The sequence below is a fragment of the Camelus dromedarius genome, chromosome 18 (assembly GCF_036321535.1).
Source record: "Camelus dromedarius isolate mCamDro1 chromosome 18, mCamDro1.pat, whole genome shotgun sequence".
NCBI classification, from domain to species: domain Eukaryota; kingdom Metazoa; phylum Chordata; class Mammalia; order Artiodactyla; family Camelidae; genus Camelus; species Camelus dromedarius.
In genome coordinates this window covers 18,555,089-18,580,821 of record NC_087453.1, presented here as the reverse complement: position 1 = coordinate 18,580,821, position 25,733 = coordinate 18,555,089, and the positions used below count along the sequence as shown (strand labels likewise).

At 50.4% G+C, this 25,733-nt stretch overlaps 1 protein-coding gene across 4 annotated transcripts in view; it reads left to right on the top strand.

Moving 5' to 3' along the window:
- Positions 1-25,733, top strand: part of DLGAP4 (DLG associated protein 4) — a 175,968-nt gene that overhangs the window by 75,452 nt on the left and 74,783 nt on the right. For all 4 annotated transcript variants that reach the window (XM_031433874.2, XM_031433873.2, XM_064475715.1 and 1 more), the window contains exons 3-4: positions 21,235-22,306; positions 25,192-25,433. In XM_031433874.2, coding sequence (XP_031289734.1) covers positions 21,308-22,306; positions 25,192-25,433 — 1,241 coding nt within the window. In that variant the 5' untranslated portion in view covers positions 21,235-21,307. The remainder of the gene's footprint in view (positions 1-21,234; positions 22,307-25,191; positions 25,434-25,733) is intronic.

Below are 25,733 nucleotides of genomic sequence, written 5' to 3'. Positions count from 1 at the left end.
TCTGGGATGCGTGAGTGTGCACGTGGCCCTGGGTACACACGTGTGCACACGGGCCTCCGTGAGTCATTCCAGCGGTGCTTCCAAATGCTGTCTCCATGGAGAGGCCGCCCCCACTGCCCCGACCCCGGATGGCTTGCCTCGGCCACCCCTGCCAGCTCCCCTCCTGGCTTCTCCATGACCCAGATTCGACCTGCCTCACCTCCCACATCCCCAGGGCTCTGACTTCTGAAAGCTCGGGGATTGGGGGCCTCTCCCCAGACACACCTCTCATTCAGGACCAGCTCCAGGCTCCAGCCATGCTTGTCGAGGCCACGTGGAAAGAGTGGGTGCTGGCGTGCCACTGCCTGGGTTGGAACCCGGTTCCTGTACCCTGGTGTGCAGCTGGGGGATAATGACGGCTCATTTGGGGCATCCAGTCTTTGCTGTGGCCCCTGCGACCCCATGTGATCTGCCCTCCTCTGTACACTCCGCCTCGCTCCTTCTTCTCCAGCCTCGCTGGTCACCTTGCAGTGAGCCCCTCACCCAACACACAGTCAGACACACGCTGACACACACTCCACACACACACACACACTCTGACACTCACTCCCTTATACACTTACGCTCTGACACGCTCCCACATACTCAGGGTCTCATTTGCTCACACATTTACAACACCAACTGCATGCCTACTAGGCACCTGCCTTTCCTCTATTGGAATATTCTTTCCCCAAGTACCCACAGGTCTCACCCCTTCACTGCTACCCAAACACTGCTTTTCTAGGAAGCTTGTCCTGACCACCCATCATACCCATTTTTCTTCACCTGCTCTAATTTGCTTCCAAGAAAATAGCATTACCTGGCATTACATTGTGTGCATTTCTCTGTTGTTTGTCCCTTCCCCCAGAATGTAGGCTCTATGAGGACAGGAACTTGCTCCGTGCTGCTGTGCCCCAGAGCCTTGATTGCCTGGCGTGTAGTAGGTGCTCAGCAAATATCTGTCAAAGGATCCTCTGAATGAACCTACAGCCCTTAGGCCAGAGCCCAGCCTCGGGACTGTAGCTCACAGTTGCCTTGGTTCTCCCCTCTGACAGATGTTAGTCTGCTGTGTGCTGGGCACTTCCACGCACCTCACAGTCGGTCCCATGAGGGAAGCACAGATATTATTTCCACTTTCTAGAAGAAGGTATGAGGCTTCATGAGTTTCCAGGGCTCCCTGAGGCCGGCCAGGCTGATGGAGGAGACCAGGCCTGCCCAGCTAAGGAAGTAGGCATCTCCATGCCAAGGAGAAAGGCTGGGCCTCAGAAACTGGAGCCCCAAGCTCCAATCCCAGATTGACCTCCTCTGCCAGGTGACCTTGGGCCAGCACCTGCCCCTCAGTACCCAGGAGTGCAGTGAGTACGGTCACTCAGCCAGCTCGGGACCTCTTTCACATCTAAGAGAATGACCAGAAAGTGTGGGACCAGGGGCTTCCGAGCCCTAACCCTCCCCCAGCACATACACACACACACACACTCATACACTCACTCACTCACTCTCACACACACACACCACAAGACCCCGTGAGGGATAGAGATGAGGAGGTTTGACCTCCTTTTGAGGTAGTTAGCCACCACACTGCTGTTTCCTAGGATGATGGGGCTGTTGGGGAATGACCTGTGGCCTGCAGTCACTGGGCATGGGTTACCAGAGACCAGATAGAGCTGAAAAGCACTGGCTGGACAAGATGAGAGTTTTACACTCATGAGGACCAGGTTCCATTGCTGACTACTTCACAACTCTGTGACCTTGAGCAAGTCACTTCTGCTCAAATAGCCTTGGTTTCCTTATCTATAAAATGGGCCTGCCCTCCTGCCCTGCCTGCCTCACAGTGCTGTGTAAGGATCAGATAAGAATATGCTTGTTTTGCAGTCTCTGAAGTGCTCTGCACACATGTGTCAGTGACAGACCGACTCAGGGAGAGCTTGGAATATCAGGCCAAGGGAGTGGGGCTGTCTTCTGTTAGTGGTGGAAAGCCGTGGTGGGATTTGAGCTGAGAAGGGACAGGGAATCCTGACCCTGGAGCTGTAAAGAACTTTGCAGATACTTCACTCAATTCTGTCAAATTCAGTAAATATTTATAAGAGTTGAATGTGTTTCTATGCTGAGCCAAGTTTCTGCTCATGAGCCAATTCCAGTAGGTTATATAGAGTGTCAAACTGAGGATTCAGTGAGGAAGTGAGCCTTCGATTAGCCATGTCTGCCATGGGTGCAGAAAACAGCAGTGGTGGCAAGATCTATATATGTCATTCAGGCTCTAGCCCCGAGGCTCTCAAGGCTACAGCACTGCCCCCCAGGGACTACTTTTTGTTATCACAGTAATTGGGCAGGCACTGCTAGCATTTAGAGAGCAGAGAACTGGAAATGCTCTGGCCAGCCCCTCACAATAAAGAATTGTGTCACCTGCATCCCACGTGACTTTCAAATGCCCTACCAGCCATTCTAGCAGGCAAAAAAAAAAAAAAAAATCTATTTCTAATTCCCTGACTCTGTCCCCTCACTATAGTTCATATACATGCATGAAGTATTTTCTGCACAGTTAGAACATACCCTGAATTTTCCAGGAAGGAACTACCATGTATACAAAAGAAATGATATGCTTTGCTGTTTGTTCAGAACTTTACCAAGAGTTGGTCGCCATTTTAGAAAAATCACACCCTTTCTCACCTGTGGTCCTTGTGGTATGTGAGTAACTGATTTAACAGCACATCTCTCTGTCTGCATTCAGAGTTGTCACTGATTATGTATGTGGAGGCGCCAGCGTCTGATTCCTTCATTATGCCTTCTAGCGGAGTTGCGGCCCAGCATTTATGCTTTATAATGTACTCTATTATAAATTATTCTTCTTTCCCTTCTCCATTATATTTCAGTTAGGGCATTCATTGTATTTTTTTAAAGTTATGTGTGTAGATAGGTAATATTATCTATGAATTTCACTTTAGGATAGTAACGAGGGATATGACCAAATATTTGCTAGAAGAATGGGAATTGGGGTCTGATGGTTTTGGGTAGGGTGGAGCCCAACCCCTTTGTTTTGTGGGGAAACTGAGGTCCAGGGAGGGAAGAGGCTAGACTTTGTTCATATGTGGGACTCAGAACTTGAAGCTTATGCTTTAAGGAAGATTTGTCTCACTTTAGAGTGAGGGGAACATGGAGGTGAGAGGTCAGTGAAGTGCCTGAGGCAGAAAAATGGAAGTGAGAGGAGGGATTGGTGGTGGCAATGGGGATGAAGAAGACAGTGCAGAGTTGAGAGATGATTTAGGGGCCAGGCAGGTGTGTGTCACAGGGCACCAGGCTGGGGTGCGGAGGGGACATGTACCTTTAGTTTTATCTTGAGGAATTCCTCCCTTCGCTGGAAGAGCTGGTCATCTCCGGCTGGGAACCTCGGAGGAAATGAGGCCACCCCACAGAGAGGTGAAACAGATGTCCTCCTGCTACCCGCCCCCACAGCAACCAGAGACCCAAACTGGGCCCAGCCAATCAGGCAGCCTGAGGCCAAACCAGCTCCCGCCCAATCCTGGGTGGCAGAGGCTTCTGTTCCCTGGGAAAATGATGTGTCTGTTCCGAGAAACCAAATATCCTACAATGAATCCAATTAGATTTCATAGACACATGAAAACGCAATCCATCTCAAATGTCCTCTGCAAACCTCCAGCCACAGATAAATATTTTATTCCATTCCAAGCAGTCCCAGGCAGAATATCAAGTAGCATCTAACCTCCTCCCTGATGGGTTCAGACAGACCTGGCCAAGGAGGGGCTTCTGAGCAGAGAGACAGAGCCCTAAGTCTGTGCTGTGTGCTGCTGCTTTGGCCCTCAAGTGACCTTGGGCAGGTCATTTTTCCTTCCTGGGAATTGTATGGCCTCACTTGCAAAATAGGTTGGCAACAGCTCCTGTCCTGCTTGTCTCCTCCCCACATGGTGCTAAGCAAGGTTCTGGGCACGCTGGAAGCTCATGTTCATCATTAGACAAGTAGTCACTGAGTAGCTGCTGTGGCCAGCATCATGGTTGGTGTAGGGGACATAGCCGTGAACAAGACAGGCCAATCCCCACCCTTGCAGAGCTGATGCTCTGGGAGGAAGGGGCAGAAATCAACATGTAAACAAAGACCGCTTTTGACAGAGATTAGTTTTGCAACGAACACAGGCTGCTATATTAGAGAAAAACAGGGAGCACCTACTATAGCCCGAAGGATCAGGGCAGGTCTCCTGGAGGCCAAGATCTGAACTGGGGAAAGTATTCCCAACAGAGGGCTCAACAAGTGCAAAGGCCCTGGGGTGGGAAATTCCTTGGTGAGTTTGGGGATCAGGAAAACCAGTGTGGCTGGAGCTGAGTGAGCAGTGGGGAGAGGGACATGAGAGGAAGCTGGAGACAGCAGCAGGGCCGAGTAGATGTCGGGGTTACACTGCATCTCTGTTCAACAGAGGAACTGTGAGACCAGTCACAACCGCAAATGAGCAGGGCCAGGAAGACGCACATCACCCCAGTGGGAAGAGCACTGAGTCAGTGCGTTTTGGGTCCAGGTTCCCTGCTGGAGTTCTACTGATGAGAGCAGGCTGGCAGAAAGGAACTCCCCTTGACATAGGATATCTCTCAACCTGGGCAGTTGTTTGGGGTTCAGATCTCAGCTCCACCACTTACCAGTTACTTCACTTTCTCTGGGCTTAGTTTCCTCCTCTGAAATGAGGCATGATCTCAACTCCCTTGCAGGACTGTTACATGGGCTAATGTATGTCAATTGTATGGTGGATCGTATGTGCCCAGTGAATGAAATAATTGGTGTTATGTTGTCCTTATCATTATATTAACTCATTTACTCCTCCTTGTGACTCCTGGTTACCCCAGAGTCCCTGAGGGGCACCAAGGTAGGCTGCAGGATGTTCTCCCAGAGGGTGCCATCTCTAGGCACCAGGACACATCTTATGTGGCAAAGTGGGAGTCATAGGGGGCAGGTAGGCTACAACTGACGCTCCCCAAAAACTCACTCATAGATCAGATCCTTTATCATCCATCTACTCTTCCAGTGAGCTTTTTCTGAAAGCTTTTCCAGAGAGATAGTGTGTGAGGGGGTGGAGTGGAGTGAGGGGAGCTGAGGGAATCGGCAGGCATAGATGGTACTTGGTGTGTGATGTGGGTCTCCCCACAAGACAGCTCTGCTGATGAGCACTGGCCTAGATCATAGGAGGTGTTTACAAATGTTTGTTGAATGAATGAGATACAAACATGAGTATGCTGCCATCTCAGCTTGTGGAGAGCCCCCAGTCCAGTGGGGATCCTGACAGCTCATTCCAGCGCATGCAAGGCTTAACATGTGGTCCTAAATGGTTGTGCACTTCTTCCTGCATTGTTTCAGTCATCCATTCATTCATTTACCAGGATTTTATTAAGCACCTTCTATATACCAGGCTCTGTGAGGTATATCAGACTCAGGAGCATCTTTGCCCTCAAAGGGTACCCTCACAGGGTGTAGGAGAGAGGAGTCCAGATTTGCTGGAGGGCTTACTAAAGTACCGTGTGCCCCCTTAAGGGTCAGAGAAATATTCCCAGAGAAGATGGCACTCAGGCTGGACCATTGGGATGAGCAGAAGTTTCCTGGGCAATCAGGGAGAGGCTGAGGAAACAGCAGGTGCAAAGTCATGGGCATCTGAAACTACCATGTTTGGGGAGCCCCAAAGGGCCCTTTGTGTGTGTGTGGCTTCTAGGTGGGAGGCAGGGATTCGGATATGGACAGCCTAGGAATCAGGCCAAGAGGCTTGGTTTTATCTCGGTTGGTGTTTTCCTACAGATCCAGAGAGACAAAGATTGCAGGGAGGTCTTTTGAGAGAGTGATCTCGGGAAAGCTTCCCTGGGGAGTGGAGGAGGGAAGGAAGGGAAACCTGCTACAGGTTTCATCCTTCCATTGTCTTTTGGGGAAAAGGGACCAGCAAACTCCTGTGCCAAGAAACTCAGCACCTGTGTGCTGCTTGCACAGCCCAGGCTCACCTTCCCACAGGCATCCAGTGCTGAGGCTCTGTCCAGTTACCCTGGGTTGGGTCATGCCTGCTCAGAAGTCTTCAGATGACTGCTGAGAGCCTGCAGTTTATCATTTTTTAATAAAATTTTTGGAATAGATAATACATTTGCATGGATCAAAATTCTAAAGACTAAATGCAGTGTGATATCCTGGATTGGATCCTGAAACAGAGAAAGGACTTTAATGGAATTGGGGGACTCCAGATAAAGTCTAGAATTTCGTTACTAGTAATGTACCTATGTTAATTTCTTAGTTTTGACAAATGTACTATTGTTATGTAAAACGTTAACATTAGGGAAAACTGGATGGAAGTTATACAGGAACTCTCTGTACTCTCTCTGCAACCTGGAATAATCTAAAATTATTTCCAAAATAAAAGGCTTATTTTTTTTAATTCTAAAGAAACATAGTAGAAAGGTCCCCCTTGTACCCTTTCTTCCATCCACGCTGTTCCTAGAGTTTTGGGTACCCTTCCACAGATAAGCAGAGATGAATAATATTTTTTTGCCCCCTTTGCAGATGATTGATATCCTTCTGTAGCAGACACTGTGGGGGCCCTGCCCCTGCTCTCTAACCTCACCGTCTGGTTCACGTCGACTGCTTTCCTCCTGGAAATACCTGCAACTCTCCAGCTGAGGGATTTCTTTTAGCTTCCACAGGAAGGATGGAAATGCTGGAAGTGAGTGTCCCCAGGCAGCCCTCAGCTTGTGGAGAAGGAGGTGGAGAATAAACACCCCTGCTCCCTCCGCCCTCGGGGTCGGGGGGAGACTCTGAGACGTGTGTTCTCCCTGCCACACAGAGTTCCCCTGTGGGCCTGAACTCAGTTGCCCGCAGCTCAGGAATGCATCCTTTATTGCCTTTCCTCGCTTCCCACTCCCTCACTGTCCTTCCTGGAATCACGTCCCAAATAGACTGAGATCCTTGGCTAAGGGTCTGCTTCTGCGAGAATCCAAACTAAGACAGCTCCTTGCTGTTTTCACTTAACAATGTTTTTTGGAAAGCTTTCCATGCAGTGCCTAGAGCTGCCACATTCTTTTTCACAGCTATGTAGTATTCCACAGTGTGCTGGATCATAATTTGCTTATCCAGTCTCCTAACAGGCATTTGGATTGTTTTCAGGCTTTTGCTAGTATAAACAACTTTTCAAGAATAACCCTGTGCACCCCAATTTCCCATGCATAAGGCAGGGCTGCTGGATAATTCCTGGAAGTGGAATTGCTGGTAGCAGTGACCTTTTGGGCACTGCTCTATTTGGATGGCAGATGGCCTACAATCTAAATCTGGAGTCTCTGGGGTTCACCACGGCCCTCCATGATCTGACCCCAGGCATCTGCCTTCCCCTCCCCCTCAAAACCCACCTCCAACACACGGACAACTTGGTGTTTCCAACAACTGCCTGCATCTCTCACCTCTGATCATGATTTGCCTACAACTTTCCCTTCTATGAAATGCTCTTTCCTGCAGTTTCTTTTTTTCCCCACATTTTCCTCTTTATTTTTTTAAATTGAAGTATAGTCACTTTACAGTGTTATGTCAGTTTCTGGTGTACAGCGTAAGGTTTCAGTCATACATGTACATACATATATTTCTTTTCATATTCTTTTTTGTTATAGATTACTATAAGATATTGAATATAGTTCCCTGTGCTATACAGTATAAACTTGTTTTATATATGGTATCTGCAAATCTTGAACTCTCAGTTTATCCCTTCACACACCTTTTCCCCCAGGTAACCATAAGCTCATTTTCTATGTCTGTGAGTCTGTCTCTGTTTTTTGAATAAGTTCATTTGTGTCATTTTTTAGATTCCACATAAAAGTGATATCATATGGTATTTTTCTTTCTCTTTCTGGCTTACTTCACTTAGTATGACCATATCCATGTCCACCCATGTTGCTGTAAGTTGCATTATTTTATTCTTTTTATGGCTGAGTAGTATTCCATTGTATAAATATACCACAACTTCTTTATCAAGTCATCTGTCAATGGACATTTAGGTTGTTTCCATGTCTTGGCTATTTTAAATAGTGCTGCTATGAACATTGGGGTGCAGGTATCTTTTCAAATTAGAGTTCCCTCCAGGTATATGCCCAGGAGTGGGATTGCTGGATCATATGATAAGTCTATTGTTGGTTTTTTGAGGCATCTCCATAGTGTTTTCCATAGTGACTGCACCAAACTACATTCCCACCAACAGTGTAGGAGGATTCCCTTTTCTCCACACCCTCTCCAGCATTTATCATTTGTGGACTTTTTAATGATGGCCATTCTGACTGGTGTGAGGTGATACCTCACTGTAGTTTTGATTTGCATTTCTCTAATAGTAGGTGACATTGAACATTTTTTCATATGCCTAATGGCCATTTGTATGTCTTCATTGGAGAAATGACTGTTTAGGTCTTACCCATTTTCAGATTGTTTGGTTTTTTGTTATTAAGTTGTGTGAGCTCTTTGTATATTCTAGAAATTAAGCCCTTGTCAATCATATCATTTGCAGATATTTTCTCCCATTCTGTAGGTTGTCTTTTTGTTTTGTTTATAATTTTCTTTGCTGTGCAAAAGCTTGTACGTTTAATTAAGTCCCATTTGTTTATTTTTGCTTTTGTGTTTATTGCCTGGGTAGACTGCCAGGAGAACATTGTCTACACTTTCGTCTGTTGAAATCTATCTTGTCCTCAGAGATCTGGCTGAAATTCCACCTCTTCCAGAGAGCCTTCCAGTGCCCCAGCGAGTGAGCCCTTTCACTGGGCTGCACACTCTGGCTTTGACGACTTCCTGGAATTTATTTTTATGTGCTCTCTAATTGCCATGTGCATTTCTGCCTCCTGCACTTGGCCACATGCTCTTGAAGGACTGGAACTGTCTGAGTCACAGAGCAGGCTCCATAAATGTTGGAGGAATTAAATTAAATGTGCTGGCAGTTGCTGCATTCTGACCATTTTGTTCTGCTGTTTGCCAACGTGACCTTGCAGGATGGTCCCTCAGCGGGGTCCAAAATGAAACAGGCTGAGACAGGTGGCCTCTGGGGCCTACCTGCCTCACAGTCAGACCTGTGAGGCTGCAGAGCAGGAAAGTGTGTCCCCTGGATGACCTTCCCCTAATAGTCTTCTCCCAGGGGTGTCATGGTGAGCAGGCAGTGAGCAGGTTGTGCCCCCTGTTCCAAGCTTGGGGCTCGGTGAGCTGGTGGCAGACAGGACATTGTTACCTGAAAGCTGAGAGGTAGCTTAGGGAGGTGACTGGAAGCCCAGCCCTGGATCCAAACTGCCTGGGCTCAAATCCCAGCTCCATCACATCCTACCTGTGTGACTTTGGACAAGTCACTTCTTTCTGTGCCCTCTGTAAAGTGAGACTAGCCATCCCACTGGTGGCGAATGATGTGCTTCATAGGGCTTATCTGAAGATTCATTGAGACAATTCATATAAAATGCTTACGTGTATGTAGGAAGCACTTGATAAATAAGCTTCGGAATGGTCTTGAAAGGCTTTGGGATGAGGTCCTCGTAACAAGCACCTACCAGAAACTTTACTGGGTACTCTGCAGGCGTGCTCTTGCTAAAGCTCACAAATACCCTCCGAGTGAAGTATCTTAATTTTTTTCTTTTTAACATTTTTTATTGAGTAATAGTCATTTTACAATGTTGTGTCAAATTCCAGTGTAGAACACAATTTTTTCAGTTATACATGAACATACATATGTTCATTGTCATTTTTTTTGCTGTGAGCTACCACAAGATCTTGTATATATTTCCCTGTGCTATACAGTATAATCTTGTTTATCTATTCTACATTTTGAAATCCCAGTCTGCTCTTTCCCACCCCCTACCCCCTTGGCAACAATAAATTTGTATTCTATGTCTATGAGTCTGTTTCTGTTTTGTATTTATGGGGTTTTTTTTTGTTGTTGTTTTAGATTCCATATACGAGTGATCTCATATGGTATTTTTCCTTCTCTTTCTGGCTTACTTCACTTAGAATGACATTCTCCAGGAACATCCATGTTGCTACAAATGGCGTTATGCTGTTGGGTTTTATGGCTGAATAGTATTCCATCATATAAATATACCACATCTTCTTTATCCAGTCTGAAGTATCTTAATTGTTTAAGTTGTGGTAGGATAACATAAAATTTACCATTTTAACCATTTAAAAGTGTGAAATTTAGTGGCATTAAGTACAGCCACCATGTTGTACAGTCATCACCAATAGCTGTTTCTAAAATTCATCACCTCTAAGAAAAATCTTGTACCCATGTAACAGTCACTCCTCACTCCCCTCTCCTCCCAGCCCCTGGCAACCACTAATCTACTCTCTGTCTCTGTTAATTTACCTTTTCTGGCTATTTTGTATAAGTGGAGCCATATAATATGTGGGCTTTTGTTTCTGGCTCCTTTCACCTAGTGTAATGTTTTCAAGGTTCATCCGTGCTGGAGCACATATCAGCACTTCATTCCTTTTATGGCTGGATAATATTCCATTGCATAGCAAGTGAAGTATCTTATCCATACTTCCCAGATGAAGAAATTGAGGCTTAAAGAGGCCAGCTGACCTGCATGAAATCATACTGCTGGGATGAGGTGGAGCCAGGTTCAAACCCAAGTCAGTGGGATTCAGCACCTGTTCTCCTCCTCCCACAGCACCTCCTGGTGGACAGACACTTCTATTCAGTTAGTCCCATTTGGCCCTTCACAAAGGGTATATCATCTTCATTTTCCAAGTTAGAAAATGGGGTTGGGGCAGGGAAGGTGACTTTCCCGAGGCCATAGTGAATCAGCCAGAACTGAGGGTCCCAGCCCCATGAGCACAACAAAAAATACTGCTTTGACACGGCAGCCAAGGGGGTTATTGAAGTCCCTCCAGATCCTGCTGGAATGGGAAGGGGAGAAGATGAGCCCCGCCTTTGCCCCCTTGTTAGCCAAATTGTCGTCCCAGTGTGACCCGGGAGCTGTCCGTGGTGCTGATGGGTGCCACTCTGTAGCTGTCGCCAGCAGTCCCCTCCATCCATCCCAGAGTGATTTTTGGCTTTTTTTCATCTGCCAAAAAGAAAGAAAGAAAGAAAGAAACATTTCTATTGACCAGCATCTCCACCAAGTGTGGGCTGACTGCTGAGTGTCCGCCTGAGCAGTGGGGTGCTGGGGCACAGCAAACACGGGCAGGAGACCCGAACCCCTCTCAGCCTCTGCCATGTGACCTTAGGCAAGTCCCAGCCCCTGTCAGCAAAGTGTATCTTGAGGAGGTTAGACAAGATATGACAGATTAAGTGCTGAACATTCCACAATTAGTAGGCTTTAGAAAGGCTTCTATGGGGATGAGGCTGAGAGGGCAAGATCCCATCCCTACCCTGCTCCAGCCCCGTGTAAGCATCATGGGCAACAACCACCTTCAGTGGCCAAGTTCTAGGCAGCGCTGTCCCAGCTTCCTGTGCTGATGGAAATGGTCTCTATCTGCAGTGTGAATATAGTAGCCAGTAGTCAAATGTGGCCATTGGGCAGTGGAAATGTAGCTAGTGAGACTGAAAAATTGAATTTTCATTTTTATTTAATTCTATTTAAGTTTAATTAAATGTCTAGAGCTGGCCTAGACAGTTGGGCTCTGAAAACATGAGGAAGGGTGAGGGCCACTCAGAAAGTGCCCACAGCCCAGAACAGACCCAGCTCTTTTTGGTTTGTGATTTCCAGAGTGCCCCAGAGGGCTAGGAGTCCAGAGGCCTGTGTTCAGGTCACAGCTGCCACCAACATGCTTTGTGATCCAGGCCAAATCCCATTCCCTCTCCTAGCTTCTGAGTAGCTAAATAGGGATGGTGTCCAGCCCTGTCTGCCTGTGGGTGGGTCTTGCTGATAAGGATAGCAGCAGTGAATACTTGTAGGACACTCAGCATGCCAGGTGCTGTGTCAAGCCATCTGACTGTATTAACCCTTTGAGGACACTGGACTCAGGGAGCGTCAGTAACCAGTTCAAGCACCGGGATTCAAACTTGAGAAGACTGCTTCCAGAGCCCACATTATCAGCCTCCATATTGCACTGCCTGCCGGCAGGGGGCTATACTCAGTCCTCCCGAGGGCCACTGCAGGTAGTGACTGGAGCAGGGAAATGAAGCCTGCAGTATCAGGTGATAGCTTCTCTGTGAGGCCTGGAAGTGGAGGGGAGGGGGCAGTCATGATCATCACCCTTTTATCTCCCCAACTCAGGATTTTCCTAGATGAGGGTGGGGTAACCCTGATTCCCCTAGGACTGAAGGGGTCCTAGCTTTGGAACTTGGGGCAGAAGCTCAGATTAGACTTCATTTACTCCATCTCAGCCACAGACACCCCTTCCTTTGCCTGCAGCCCCATGTTTCTCCTTGAATATGATTCATCATTTAAACTATGACACTTACGAGAATGAAATAGGGACCAACCATCAGGGATTCAGGACAACAGCAAGAATCCGAGTAAATCAGGATGTATGTCATCCTCTTCATGCATAAATATTTTTGAGCCAGCTCTGTGGGATTCTGCTTCTGATACAGAGGAACACTCAGGACTGTCTGTGATTCCTTAGGGTGGTGGCTCCCATTACTGGGGAACCCAATGAAGGCCTCACCCTTGCCTGCAAGGAGATGTCTCTTCTGAGCTTCAAGGATATTAAATAGGGAAAGAAGCTAGGGACTGAGCATTTTTCAGGAAGGTTCTGGGCAGCAGAAACACCAGACCAGCCATCTGGGACCCAGACATGGAGAAGAAGCAAGAAAGGGGAATGGGTCAGCCCAACAATCAACCCCCTTCTCTCCCACTGGGCAGCTCCAGCTCTCTCCGGCTGCTCTTCTTCTGAGGCTCTATCCCACTACCTTATTCATTTAGCAACTGCTTATTGTACACATACTATATGATGACTCTGTTCTTAGCACTGGGGATACGGTTGCAAATGAAACAGGCGTGGTCCCCCCAACCACTCTCAGAGCTCACAGAGAATGGAGAGACAGATATTATTCAAGTACACAAAGAACCAAGCAGGATAACTAGAAGCCCTGATAAGTGCTTTGAAGGAAATCAAGAAGAGTCCAGAGAGAGAGGGAGGAGGATGGGATGGAGGAACTGACTTAGAGACAGGGATCAGGGGAGGCCTTTGAAAGGTGATGTTTGAGCAAAAATTCAAATCAGCAGAAGTAGCTGCATATGTGAAGAACTAAGAGGATGTTCGGGCAGAGGGAACAGCATGGGTAAAGGCCCTGTGGCAGGAAAGAGCTGGGGGTGCTGGAGACATGACAAATGTGTAGGCCAGTGTGGCTGAGTCAGGATGAGGAGGATCGAGTTTTGCCTGAGGGCAAGGGGAGACCTTGAAGGGGTTTAAGGAACTGAGTGAAGCTATCTTATTCTATTTGGGTTTTTTAAAGGATGACTCTGTGATTCTGCCCATGTAGTCTCTTTGTTTCGAGGGTCTAGGTCTGTTTCCTTCTACCTTTTCTGTGTCTACCACACAAAGATGAGAGCTGAGTAGGGAATGTGCCTGTGACCTCCAAAGCCCCTGCTGAGGACAGGCAAGTTCAAATGGGGTGTGGTCTCAGAGAGGCAAGGTAAGCAGCCCTGTCCCGACAGAGCCTCTCAGCCCCAAACCTGTACCCCTTCCTTCAGAGGAGCTGCAGCACCCACATCCCAGGCCCTGTGTTCAGAGTTCACCGACAGGATGGGCAGCACAGGAATTAGGCTTTGAGCAGAGGGGGCCCAAGGTGGGGACGGTGTTGGCCACATGTCCCGAGCGGCCTGATCCAGGAGCCGTTGCCTGCTATCTTGTTGACAAACAACCAGTTGATTGAATGTCATGCTTTTCAAACAGTTGCTATAGACACAGACTTAGGCTGGAAATAATTTGGACCTTGAATCCATCAGGATAATGGAGCTGTCATAGATGAGAAGGATCCTGGAACCTCAGCCTGGTGGGCAAGGCCGTGGAGCATGGGCTCAGGAGTCAGGCTGATTCACGCCAGGCTCCGATCCCTATCAGCTGTGGGGCCCAGAGCACGTGACTCTAGCCATCTGAGCTCTTCTCTAACTCGGCTGTTCTCTAAAACTTGGCAGTGGCTTAAAACAACAACCATATATTATCTCACACACTTTCTGAGAGTCAGGAACCCAGTAATAGCCTCAGTGGGCCGTTCTGACCCAAAGTCTCTCATGAGAGTGCAGTCAAGTTGTCAGCCAGGACTGCAGCCATCGAAGTCCTACCTGGGGCTGGAGGACCTGCTTCCGAGGTGGCTCACTCATAAGGCTGGTAAATGAGTGCTGGCCGTCGGCAGGCTTCCTCAGTTTCTCCCCACATGGACATCTCTCCAGGGCTGCTTGAGTGTCCTCACAACATGGCAGCTGACTTCCCCCAGGGTTGGTGACCAAGAGAGCAAGGTAGTTGCTGCAACATCTGTTCTGACCTACCTCAGAGGTCACACTGGTCATTTCCACGATATCCTATTGGCTATACAGGCCCCTGTTTGTGTTGGGGTGGGTTATACCCAAGAACATGAATACCAGGAGGTGGGGATCATGGGGGTGCATGTTGGGGGCTTGCTACCACAGAGGGCTCATCAGCCCCACCAGGAAGAGCTGCAGTGAGGATTAAATGAGCTCACAAATAGGAAGCACCTGGTATACAGTAAGTGCTCAACAAAGGATCACTATGATTAGCTTGAGCTAAAAACTTACCATCCTGTAGCTGCCTCACTTTCTTTTTTTAAAACTTTTTTTCTTGGAGGGGAAGGCAATTAGGTTTGTTTGTTTGTTTGTTTTTAATGGAGATACTAGGGATTGAACCCAGGACCTTGCGCATGCTAAACATGCGCTCTACCACTGAGCTATACCCCTTCTCCCCTGCCTCACTTTCTGCATCATTTCTGGGCATCCTTCAAGACCTTCTGCCACTCTTTCATTTTGCAAAAGCTTTATGAGTCTCTGCTGAGTCCAGGCCCTGTGCTGGGTGCTAGTGAAGCAGCAGCGACAAAGACAGACCCTGTCTCTGCTGTTTCAGGCTCCATCGGACATAAATCTGGGTGATACAGAAGAAAAGCTTGGCAGGTAAGGGCTGCTTCGGACAGTAGGCAGGGCGAGCCTCTCTGCAGAGGTAGCCTGGGGGCTGAGATCTGAATGAAGGTGTAGTTACATTGTCAGGGGGTGCCAAGCATTTCAGGCAGATGCACCATTAAGGGCAAAAGCCCCAAGATGGGAGTTAACGATTTGTGTTGAAGGAACAGAATGGAAGCCCAAGGGAGTAGGGGCAGGAAATGAGGTCGGGAAAGTAAGAAGTACGAAGAGTAAGAAGATTGGCTTTGAGTCTAAGGGCCGTGGGAGTTTAACTCATCTAGGTGAGAGACAATGGGGGCCTGGCCCCGGGCAGGACTGTGGAGATGGGAGAAGTGGTAGGGTCCTGGGATATCTTGAAGGTGGATTTGTTTTTGAAGGATTTGCTGTTGAATAAGATGAGGCGGGGTGAGAGAAAGAAAGAGGTGTCAAGGATGATTCTAAGATTTCTGACCTGAGCAAGCAGAAGGATGGAGTTGTCATGAGCTGAACTGGGGCAGACTGTGGGAGGAATGGGTCAGGGTGGGTGGGAGATCAGGCATTTGATTTTGGACCTGTCAGACATCCAGGGTGAGATGTCAAGGAGGCAGTTACAGGTATGAGTCTGGTGTTTGAGAGAGAGACTGGGCGGAAGATGTAAATTTAGGAGTTGTCAGATATAGGTGGTGTTTAAAGCCACTAGTCTGGATGAGATCAGCAGGAGAGGGAGTGTGGAGGAAAGCAGAGAGCACCCAGGTCCTCTAGCATTTAGAATTCAGAGTGGGGGAAGCCAGCAAGAGATAGAGCAGGTGTGGCAAGAGATGTCAGAGCAGGTTGGGAGGGGTACCCAGAGATGAAGTCACAGGGTAACACAGCCTGCCTCTCTCTACCTCCACCCCTACCCCTGGAGGCCCCATAGAGCCCATCCTTCCTGTTCCACACGTCATCCCTTCAGAGGCCTAAGACAGTGGCTGCATCCTCTGTGGACTTCTGTGAATATCCACAGAATGCTCAGCCATTCCACTTACATTATTTCCAGCCTTTCCTCTCTCAACTCATTCTTCCAAATCTCACTGGAGCTGTCTGTCTCTCTCTTAATAACAGGGCTCAGCATTGAGCAGACTATCCCCTCCACTCATTTAGACTTTCTATCTCTGTTAATGAGAGCTTAGACAAAACCAGCCTTTCAGGTAGCGCCAAATTCAGAAGATACAGGTAGAAAATAGTAAGGGACCTGGGCTGGTTAAAGGGAGGGACCATGAAGAAGGGAAATGGGATTGCTAATATCTGAAAAAAGGTTTGGGGTTAGATCAGCAAGGGTCTTGACTGCCATACTGAGGAGTTTGGAATGAGAAGGGAAGAGGATCCAGAGAAAGTTCTGGATTAGAGAAATAACTCAGGTGAGTGTTGCTTCAGGAAGGACCATTCTGGGTTCTGCTCTTGGTCTGGTCCCTAATTAGGTCTCCCATGCTAACTGGCCGACTCTGGCTCCAGGATGAGCTGGGGTAGAGCAGGGAGGCCCCACTCTGAGCAGATGGGGGTAGCGGCTGCAGACGCACAGGCACCATGGAGCAGGGAGGGCTCCCAGGGAGGCAGCAGCTCTGCTGGTTCCTCCACGTTTCCATGAGGGCAATGAGGCTTATATTAATGAGAGGTAATTATGGGCACCCGGATGGGCCTAAGTATAGCTCAGAGACAAAGGCAGCGCAAGGCAGCCAGCTGCTTCCCCTGCAAGGCTGAGGCCTGCCTATTTTAAGACTTCCCTAAGGTGAGGCTCCAACCACCCCTGGGTGTTGGGTGACTGAGGGGTTGACACCCAGTATTCCAGGAATCCAGACCAAGAGAACTCAGAGGGAATTAGTGTGACCCGATGCCCAGACCACCCTTGCTAAAACCCTCTACCACCTAGAGGTGGAAGCTGAGAGGGACCAGAGAGAGGGACCAGTCCAAGGTCACAGCAAGTAAAGAGGAGAGCCAGGATTTGAATCTGGGTGCAGCTGCCTGCACTTTCTACTAAGCTAGGTAGCAGCCTACACTGAAAGCCTTGGCTTGTCCCCAAAAAGCACAATGAGGTGAGGCAGAGAGCATGACTGATATTTATCAAGCACCTAGAGGCTTTCTATATGACATTACAATTAATCCTCATCGTAATCTTGAAAAGTAAAGATCCTCCTACCCATGTTACACAAGAGGAAACTGAGGCTTGGGAGAAGTGATTAAATCACCAAATGTCCTGCGGTAAAGAGAAAAAGAAGAAGAACCCAGTTACGCCCTGTCTTAGGGCCAAGTTCCCCAGTAAGCAGACTCTGAGGCTTGCATGGGAAGTCTCTTGGCAACACCTGTGACAGGTGAGGGGCACAGGATTTGGCAGAGGGAGGAGCTGAATAGAGAGATGCGGTTACAACAAAGGCCTCAGCTAGTCCCATGGGGAGCTCAGGAGCTGGGATGGCCCATTTGTTCTGAATTGAGCAAGGGGGCCAGACCTTGGTGCAGCACATCGATCAGCTGCTGGACACAGGCTGCCCCTGGGGAAGGAGTGTAACCTTGGATGAGGCATCTCCCTTTGACTGAGAGCATGTCCTAAAAGGTACCTGGCTGTGACCTGTCAGCAGCCAGTGCCCTTGGCAGCTCGAGTAGTGAATGCCTCAGTCCTGAAGGGGTGCTGAGGCCGCAGCCTGAAGGCATGGTGTGATGGAGTTGTTAATTCTCTGGCAGCTCCTGCCAGCCACATGTGAGCAGAGCAGGCTCCAGCTGCTAGAGAAAGCCCTTCCCCACAACTCCGGCAGGGATGCAGATGCTGACAGTTGAAAGTCAGCCTTTTGGGCCCCACAGTGATAAGGCCATAAGAGATATGGGTTGTGTACCCACAGCCACTGCTGTAGTGACCAGTTGCACATGAGGTCAATATCAGGCTCTTGTTGAAAGATACAGAAACCCAACCCAGACTTAAGCAAAAAGTCTCTTGATTCTCGTATCTGAGACGTCAGGCAAGATCTTGATGGAGGACTCCAGGCTGACACTCCACCCAAGACAGCAGCCCTAACAGAAGGAAGGGTGCCTCTTTCCCAAGAGTTTAGCCATAATCCCAGGGCCAGCTCTCACTGGCTAGCAAGGATCCTGTTTCCATCTTTAAGCCAATCAGTACTTTGAGATGCAGGGCTATAATTGGCCAGGCCTTGGGTCCAAGTCCCCCCTCTCTCCTCCTGGGGCAACCCTGGATTCTTGGGGTCAGGAATACCTGTGATGTGAAATTGAAGCGAGCTTCTCCCTGGAAAGGCTGGAGAAGATGCCCTGGGCTGGGAAGAATGAGTGTAGAGTGCAGTGTGCACTTCTGGGGCAGCTGGCCTCCATTCCTGGTGACCAGCCCTCTCTACCTCTGGCATTTGTAGGGAATCAGTATTCTGTTGAGCCAGTGAGCCAGCGGACTGTGTTCACAAACTCTTCTAGTTTTCGGTATCATTGGCCTTGAATGGGCATCAAACACATATTACTTCACATATAGTTCTCCAGCGGAGAGCCAAGGAGTCTGGCCCCTGAGCCCAGGGATCACTACAGCCTAAGGGGATGCAAGGAGGCCAAGAAAAGACTGGGAGCAGGAAGGATAAGGAGGCAGTTTTGCATTTGCCTGAAATTGTCTTCAAGAAGATGTTTGCCCAGATGGAGCTGCTGCTGGCTAGAGTGGAGGGGGATACTTGACTGTCTGGGACACTGATGGTGTGGCTAAAGTCTGAGTTACCTATTTCTCCTTGGCTAGAACTGCCTACCACAGCCTCAGTTTCCTCATATGTAAAATGGAGACAATGGTCCCCCACCCGCTGTGGCTGTTGTGAAGATGTGGTATAATGAAGATGAAGATGTGAGTCAGCCGACTTCCTTTCCAGGCAGGAGATAAATGCTCTGACAAGTCTCCTGGTGGAAGCAGAGATGCTTCTGAGGAGGCCATTCAGCCACAAAGACCATCAAGAAAGTGCTCTGGACTCCAGGAGTGGGGTCCATCAGGCTCCTAGAGGCAGAGAAGGGGGAGAATTTAAGCCAGTGGATTCTGCCAAAGACTCGGGGCTCAGGAAGGCTTGGGGGCACTGCTGGTCATGAAAATGGCTAGGCTCAAAAAAGTAATTCTCAGCTCCTTCAGGGTCTTGCTGCCAGCAAGTTCAGGGTGACCGTTGCAAGGCAGCTGTGCAGAGGAATAGGAAGAGCTGTGGGTCTCAGCCCTGCCTCACTATGGGACCCACTTTGTCATCTTAGGAAAGTTCTCCTCTGAGGGCCTCCGTTTCCCCATCTATAAGACAGGGATTTCACCTAGGCCACTGTTTTTCATGCAGTGTTTAGTGGGGTCTGGCCCCTGAGGGATGGGAGGGTGTCTTGGACCCCCGAACTCATGCTTGGTGTATTAGTTTCCTATTTCTGCTGTAACACATTACCACAAACTTAGTGGCGTAAAGCAACACAATTTATTACCCTATAGTTCTAGAGGTCAGAAGTCTGAAACAGGTCGCAGAGCTACGTTCTTTCTGGAGGCTCTAGTGGGCAATCTGACCCCTTCCCTCTTCCAGCTTCTAAACGCTGCCTGCATTCCTCATCTTGTGACCCTGAGTCACTCTGCCCTCGGCTTCCGTCATCATATCTCCCCCTCTGACTGACCCTCGTGCCTCCCTCTCACAAAGACCCATGTGATTAGGTTGTGCCTCCCAAGATAATCCAGAATAATCTTCCCATCTCAAGATCCTTAACCATATCTGCAAAATCCCTTTTAACATGTAAAGTGTCATAATCACAGGTTCAGGGGATTAGGACTGGGCTTCTTTGGGGCTGTCATCCTGCCTACCACACTTGGCTTCTGCCAGAGACTGTCTGTGCTGGCCCAGCCCCTCTGAGACACTTCCTGTCCCCAGTGTCCATGGCCTCACCTGTTCTGTTCTAGCCACACCAACTCCTTGTAGATCCTTAGTACACCAGGCACACAGGCCAGACCAAGCCTGGGGACTCCTCGAAGCAGGACTGGTGGGGTCCAGGGCTAAGAAACCTCCCTGCCCTCCTCTCTGCTCCGTAGTACAGATGGGAAGACTAAGGCCCAGAAAGGAAAGGGACTTGCCTAAGTTTGAGGCTGCTATTTCCAGGATAGTCCTGGCTGGAAGACCCAGCTAGTCCAATTGCCTCATTTTACAGTAGAGAAACTATGGCACTGTGGTTCCACCTCCCTGCCATCCTCTCCTGAGGCTTTGCCCTGTCACCCTGGCCTGAGGACATGCTCCTGCTATCGACTTGCTGAGAACTCTGTTCTGGGCCGGGTGTCACTGATTCATCCCAGTTGGAAATAATGGTCTGATGGGCTTGTTGGCCTCTCTGATGTCTGCAGGGCCCAGCTTTTAGCCCAGGGGTCACTCTGTAGGCATTTGTTGAGGATGGAGTGGGTTTTTACGGAGTGTTTACATTTGATGTAAGGACCTTCTCCTAAAATAGAGTCGGACAGTACTGCCCTCAGATGTGAGTAAGAGGGGCCCTGGCCCTGGGCTCCACTCTTTGGAAGGCCTCTCTGGCTCTCTTTCAACCATGTTCTTCCCCATGAGACAAGGAATGCTCAGGGGCCAAGTGAACATGCCCACCTAGAGCCTACATAAACTCTTTCAACCACACTCTGGATACTGGGCAGACCCCAGTCTGGAATTCCCTGCCCCAAAGACCCCAGGCCTGCTCCTAGGGCCAGTACAGATCTTCCTATGGGAGGCCAACACTGCCAGGAGGACAGCCCTAGGCCCAAGAGGTGGCTGTTTTGGGGACATGTGGAGTGAGCTTGGGGTGCACGCATGTGTGGGGCCCCTTGTGGCAAGGAACAGAGTCAGGGATGGGAGACGGTGGCCACCATGTGCCGCCATGGAATTCCGAGGAGACCAAGAAGTCTGAGTTTGAACTCGGCTTTGCAGGTTACTGTGCAAATATATTTGTCAAGGTAGGAGAGTAGAACCTATTTTGTTTAACAGTTTGAGAACCTGAGATGTAGCTTTTTTTTATCCATATGATATGTGGGCCTCCATTTGTACTCATGACCTTGGCCCCCCGATGTTAAGTGCAAACCAGGAGTCTTTGGGAGTCTTCCCAACCTTGAGATCTGAGGGGGTTTGGATGACCTTCCTGGCATCCTACCCCTTTGCGTCCAGCTGACCCCTCTCTGTCTTCTCTCCCCAGGTTAGCTGCTGCCCGGGAGAGGCGACCCGGGCACCCCGCTAGGGCAACGGCCCCTGCCCCAAGGGCCAGGATCATGAAAGGCCTAGGTGACAGTCGCCCCCGCCACCTCTCCGACAGCCTGGACCCACCACACGAGCCCCTGTTCACAGGGCCTGACCGCAACCCCTACCTGCTATCGCCCACGGAGGCCTTTGCCCGCGAGGCTCGCTTCCCTGGGCAGAATGCTCTGCCAGGGGATGGTCTCTTCCCACTCAACAACCAGCTGCCGCCACCGAGCAGCACCTTCCCCCGCATCCACTACAACTCCCACTTCGAGGTGCCAGAGGAGAGCCCCTTCCCCAGCCATGCCCAGGCCACCAAGATCAATCGGCTGCCTGCCAACCTCCTGGACCAGTTTGAAAAGCAGCTGCCCATCCACCGCGACGGCTTCAGCACACTCCAGTTTCCCCGTGGGGAGGCCAAGGCCCGTGGTGAGAGTCCTGGCCGCATCCGCCACCTGGTCCACTCAGTCCAGCGGCTCTTCTTCACCAAGGCGCCCTCACTGGAGGGCACAGCAGGCAAGATTGGTGGCAATGGCGGCAAGAAAGGCGGCATGGAGGACGGCAAGGGCCGGAGGGCCAAGAGCAAGGAACGGGCCAAGGCTGGGGAGCCCAAACGGCGTAGCCGCTCCAACATCTCAGGCTGGTGGAGCTCCGATGACAACTTGGATGGTGAGGGTGGCGCCTTCCGCAGCAGTGGCCCAGCCTCTGGCCTGATGACACTAGGCCGCCAGGCGGAACGCACCCAGCCACGCTACTTCATGCACGCCTACAACACCATCAGTGGGCACATGCTGAAAGCCGCCAAGAACAACACCACTGAGCTGACCGCCCCGCCACCGCCGCCTGCACCCCCGGCCACCTGCCCCAGCCTTGGGGTGGGCACTGACACCAACTATGTCAAGCGGGGCTCCTGGTCCACTCTGACCCTCAGCCACGCCCACGAGGTCTGCCAGAAGACCTCAGCCACCTTGGATAAGAGTCTGCTGAAGTCCAAATCCTGCCACCAAGGTTTAGCCTACCATTATCTGCAGGTGGGTCCCGGTCAGGGTCAGGGTAGAGTGAGGGGTTGTGGGCAAGTTGCCAGTTTTGAGACCCAGCTGTACCACAGATTGACTTGGAAAGTTGTTTCACTCAGGCCTCTGTTTGCTCACCTGTGAAATGGGTAGCTGGTGGTATCTTGCTAATGAAAGGATTCCTTCCACTGGTCATGCACTCAGCAGATACTGATTGGGACCCTTCTGAGACCAGCCCTGAGACCCTTCTGAGACCAGTCCCTGAGTAGGGACTAAAACATGTCCTTGCCCTTTGAAAGAAAAATCTTGGAAGCTGTGCCATCTCTCTCCTCCTAGGACCAATACATGGCATTCTGATTGCCAGGCTCCTGCCTGATAGCCACCAGACTGGGGGCTTCTTGAGGACAGGAATCATATGCAGCTCTGTGTCCCCAGGACCCAAGTCAGGGTCTGGCATAGAGGAAGTGCTCAAGAAACATGAGAGGGGAGGGGGTAGATGAACAGATGGACACTTAAATGAACAGAGTGAGAAATAAATAAGCCACAGCCCCGATTATCGGGATGCTGGGAGAAAAAGACACATGAACAGACAATCCAGGCAGTGTGAGCAGAATGTGATGGAGCTGAGTACAGGGGGCTGCAGGAGCCCAGATGCCCCAACCAATTTGGGGGACTAGCTTTTTTCTTTCAAACATTAATGTTTATTGAGACATCAAAGCCACATTCCTGGGAAGTGACAGTAGGCTCAGAGACATCTCTGCTGCTACATATCCCCTGTGTCTCTCAAGGGCAGGACGGGTGACTCCTGGAGGGGCGGAGCCCAAGCTGTGGGTGAAGAAAATTACAGGAAGTAGATTTCAGTTCATGTGCAGATGGACTGGGCTGCTTCAGTGGGTATTGAGCACCTCCTCCTGGGGGCGTGTGCCAGCACAGACCTGGCCAGCCTTTGGGAACACATTAGATGCATTTTGAACTGGATGAACATCAAAGTCTGACAGAGCCCTGAGTTCTTGTCATTCTATATAAAATTCCAAAGACAGTGAGACTGTGAGGAGAAAGGCTATTTTTTTTTCAATAGGAAGAAAATGAAATCTAGGCAGTATTTTACATATTGAAGGCCTTTGCAGCTCTCAGTCTACTCTCTTAGTTTAGAAACATCAGAGAGGGAGGCATGTGACCTAGCTCCTTTTCAAATGATATGGTTTGATCATGTGAAAACACTTCAGAAACATCATGAAATGGTGGCCCTGCAGGCCCTGGGGTTGTGCTGCCTGCTTTCTTGACAGGAGGTAGGTGGGCAGGGACTGGAGAGGCAACAGGTGTTGAGCAGGGATATACAAAGCCGCCTTCCCATGGGACGGAGCAGGTAGGAAGGATGGACTAGCAAATGGCTTGGGGTGGAATGTGCAGGCCCTGGCGACTGGCTGGGCAGTCAGCTGGGGAGGAGGTTGTTAATGAGAAGGCTGCAGGCGGGGGCCCCTGCCCTGGGAATCCTGGGAATCAGCCAGAAATCAGCCAGTGGCAATGAGAGTACTGAGAAGAACGTGGTCTCTGTGCAGGTGTGGTGGTTTGGGGAGTGTGCATTTGTGGGCATGGTAAAGAAAGGCTGTGCTGTGTACACTGAGAAATGTGTGTGCCTGAGCGTCCATGGTGACATATAGACCCAGTGAGAGTGTGCACTCTGTATGGGTTGAGATGGGGATATGGAGAGGCGATGACATGTTGAGCTGTGTCCACGGTGCAGTGGTGGCTAGTGTGTACCAGAGAAGGTGTGTATGCTCTGTGTTCACGTTGCTCATTCATTGAGGGGCGCACATATGATGAAGTGGCTCCTGGTGTGTGTCCTTGGGGAGAGGGGTGTGTGTGGGAAAGATACGCTTGTTCTCTGAGGTGTGTGTACATGGCACCACGTGTTCACTCTGCTTGGGTTTAAGTACATATGAGTGCTGAGATGTGTGTACTCTTTTATCATGAGGTGAAAATCAATTGTGTGTACATGTCACTGGGTATCAGGGGAACGAGGGTGTAGCCTGTGTGTGCTGCTTGGAGCAGCTGGCAGAGCCTGGCCTCAGAAGGGCAGGGGAGGTCCCCTCAGTTGGTTTCTGCCACTGTAACCAATGGAAACCAGGGCTGCCCTCACAGCTGTGACCTCATTTACCCTTATCACAGCCCCTTTCCTTAGATGGGACCCCTGGGGTTCAGATGGGAAAATTGAGCCCTTTTTACTGCTCACCACTTGGCTGCCTGAGTTTGGAAAGCGCCTCTGCTCTCTGTACCCACCTACAGAACAAGGAATGTTGATTGGCCCCAAAGACCTCCCCCCTACACGGATGTGGTAGGGTCCCCTGACTCCTCCTCCCTTGCCATCCTAGGGCCAGGGTCTTGGTACTGGGTCTGGGGGCCTCTCTCAGGCCTGCTGTTCTCACCTGTGCAGTGGGATCGTAAGCCATCCACTGAGAGAGCAGGGGAAGTGATGGGAACACAGTGGATGCTCAGAAGGGTAGCTGCAGTGGAAGTACGGTTGTGATCAGACCACCTGGGCAGTTTTGCTGGGGCACACCCAGCCTGAGATCCATGGGGAAATCTGAGGTCGGAGAAGGGCAAGGACTTGCTTAAGGACACATAGTGAAGCTGTGGCAGAGCCAGCTCTGGAACCCAGGTATCCTTCCCAGCTCGGGCTCTGGCCTGCTGCTGGGTGCCTTCAATGTCAGTACTCAGCACCGAGGTCAAGGCCGAATTCTCCGAGGTGGGGAGCGAGGGAACTTCAAGATTCTGGAAATGGGGGTGCCTAGCCCTCATCTCATTCCCCTGGTGATGATCCGGGGACTGGGCGGCCAGCAGCGCGCTGGGGGTGTGCGCTGACCCCTCGCCACCCACGCTGAGGTCTGTCCACACATCCCCAGGTGCCCGGCGGCGGCGGCGAGTGGAGCACCGCGTTGCTGTCCCCGCGCGAAGCGGACGCCGCGGCGGAAGGTCCCATCCCGTGCCGGCGCATGCGCAGCGGCAGCTACATCAAGGCCATGGGCGACGAGGACAGCGACGAGTCCGGTGGCAGCCCTAAGCCCTCCCCGAAGACAGCGGCGCGGCGCCAGAGCTACCTGAGGGCCACGCAGCAGTCGCTGGGAGAGCAAAGCAACCCTCGCAGGTAAGCGCACAGTCCCGCCCCCTTGAGTCCCGCCCACAGGCCGGCCCTGCCCCAGGAAGCCCCGCCCCTAGAATAGCCTCTCGGAAATCCAAGTCCCGCCCCAGGAGGTCTCTGCTCAGAAGTGAGTCCTGCCTCCTGGGAGCCCCGGACCAGAAGCCCAGGCCACTTGTGAGTTCTGCTCCCTAGATGGACCGCTCCCTTAAAGTGAGCCACGCCCCCAGGCTCCCTCTGCCCCACTGGGACCCTGCCCGCGTGTGAGCTCTCCCCTGGGAAAGCCTCTTTCCACACACACAATCCTGC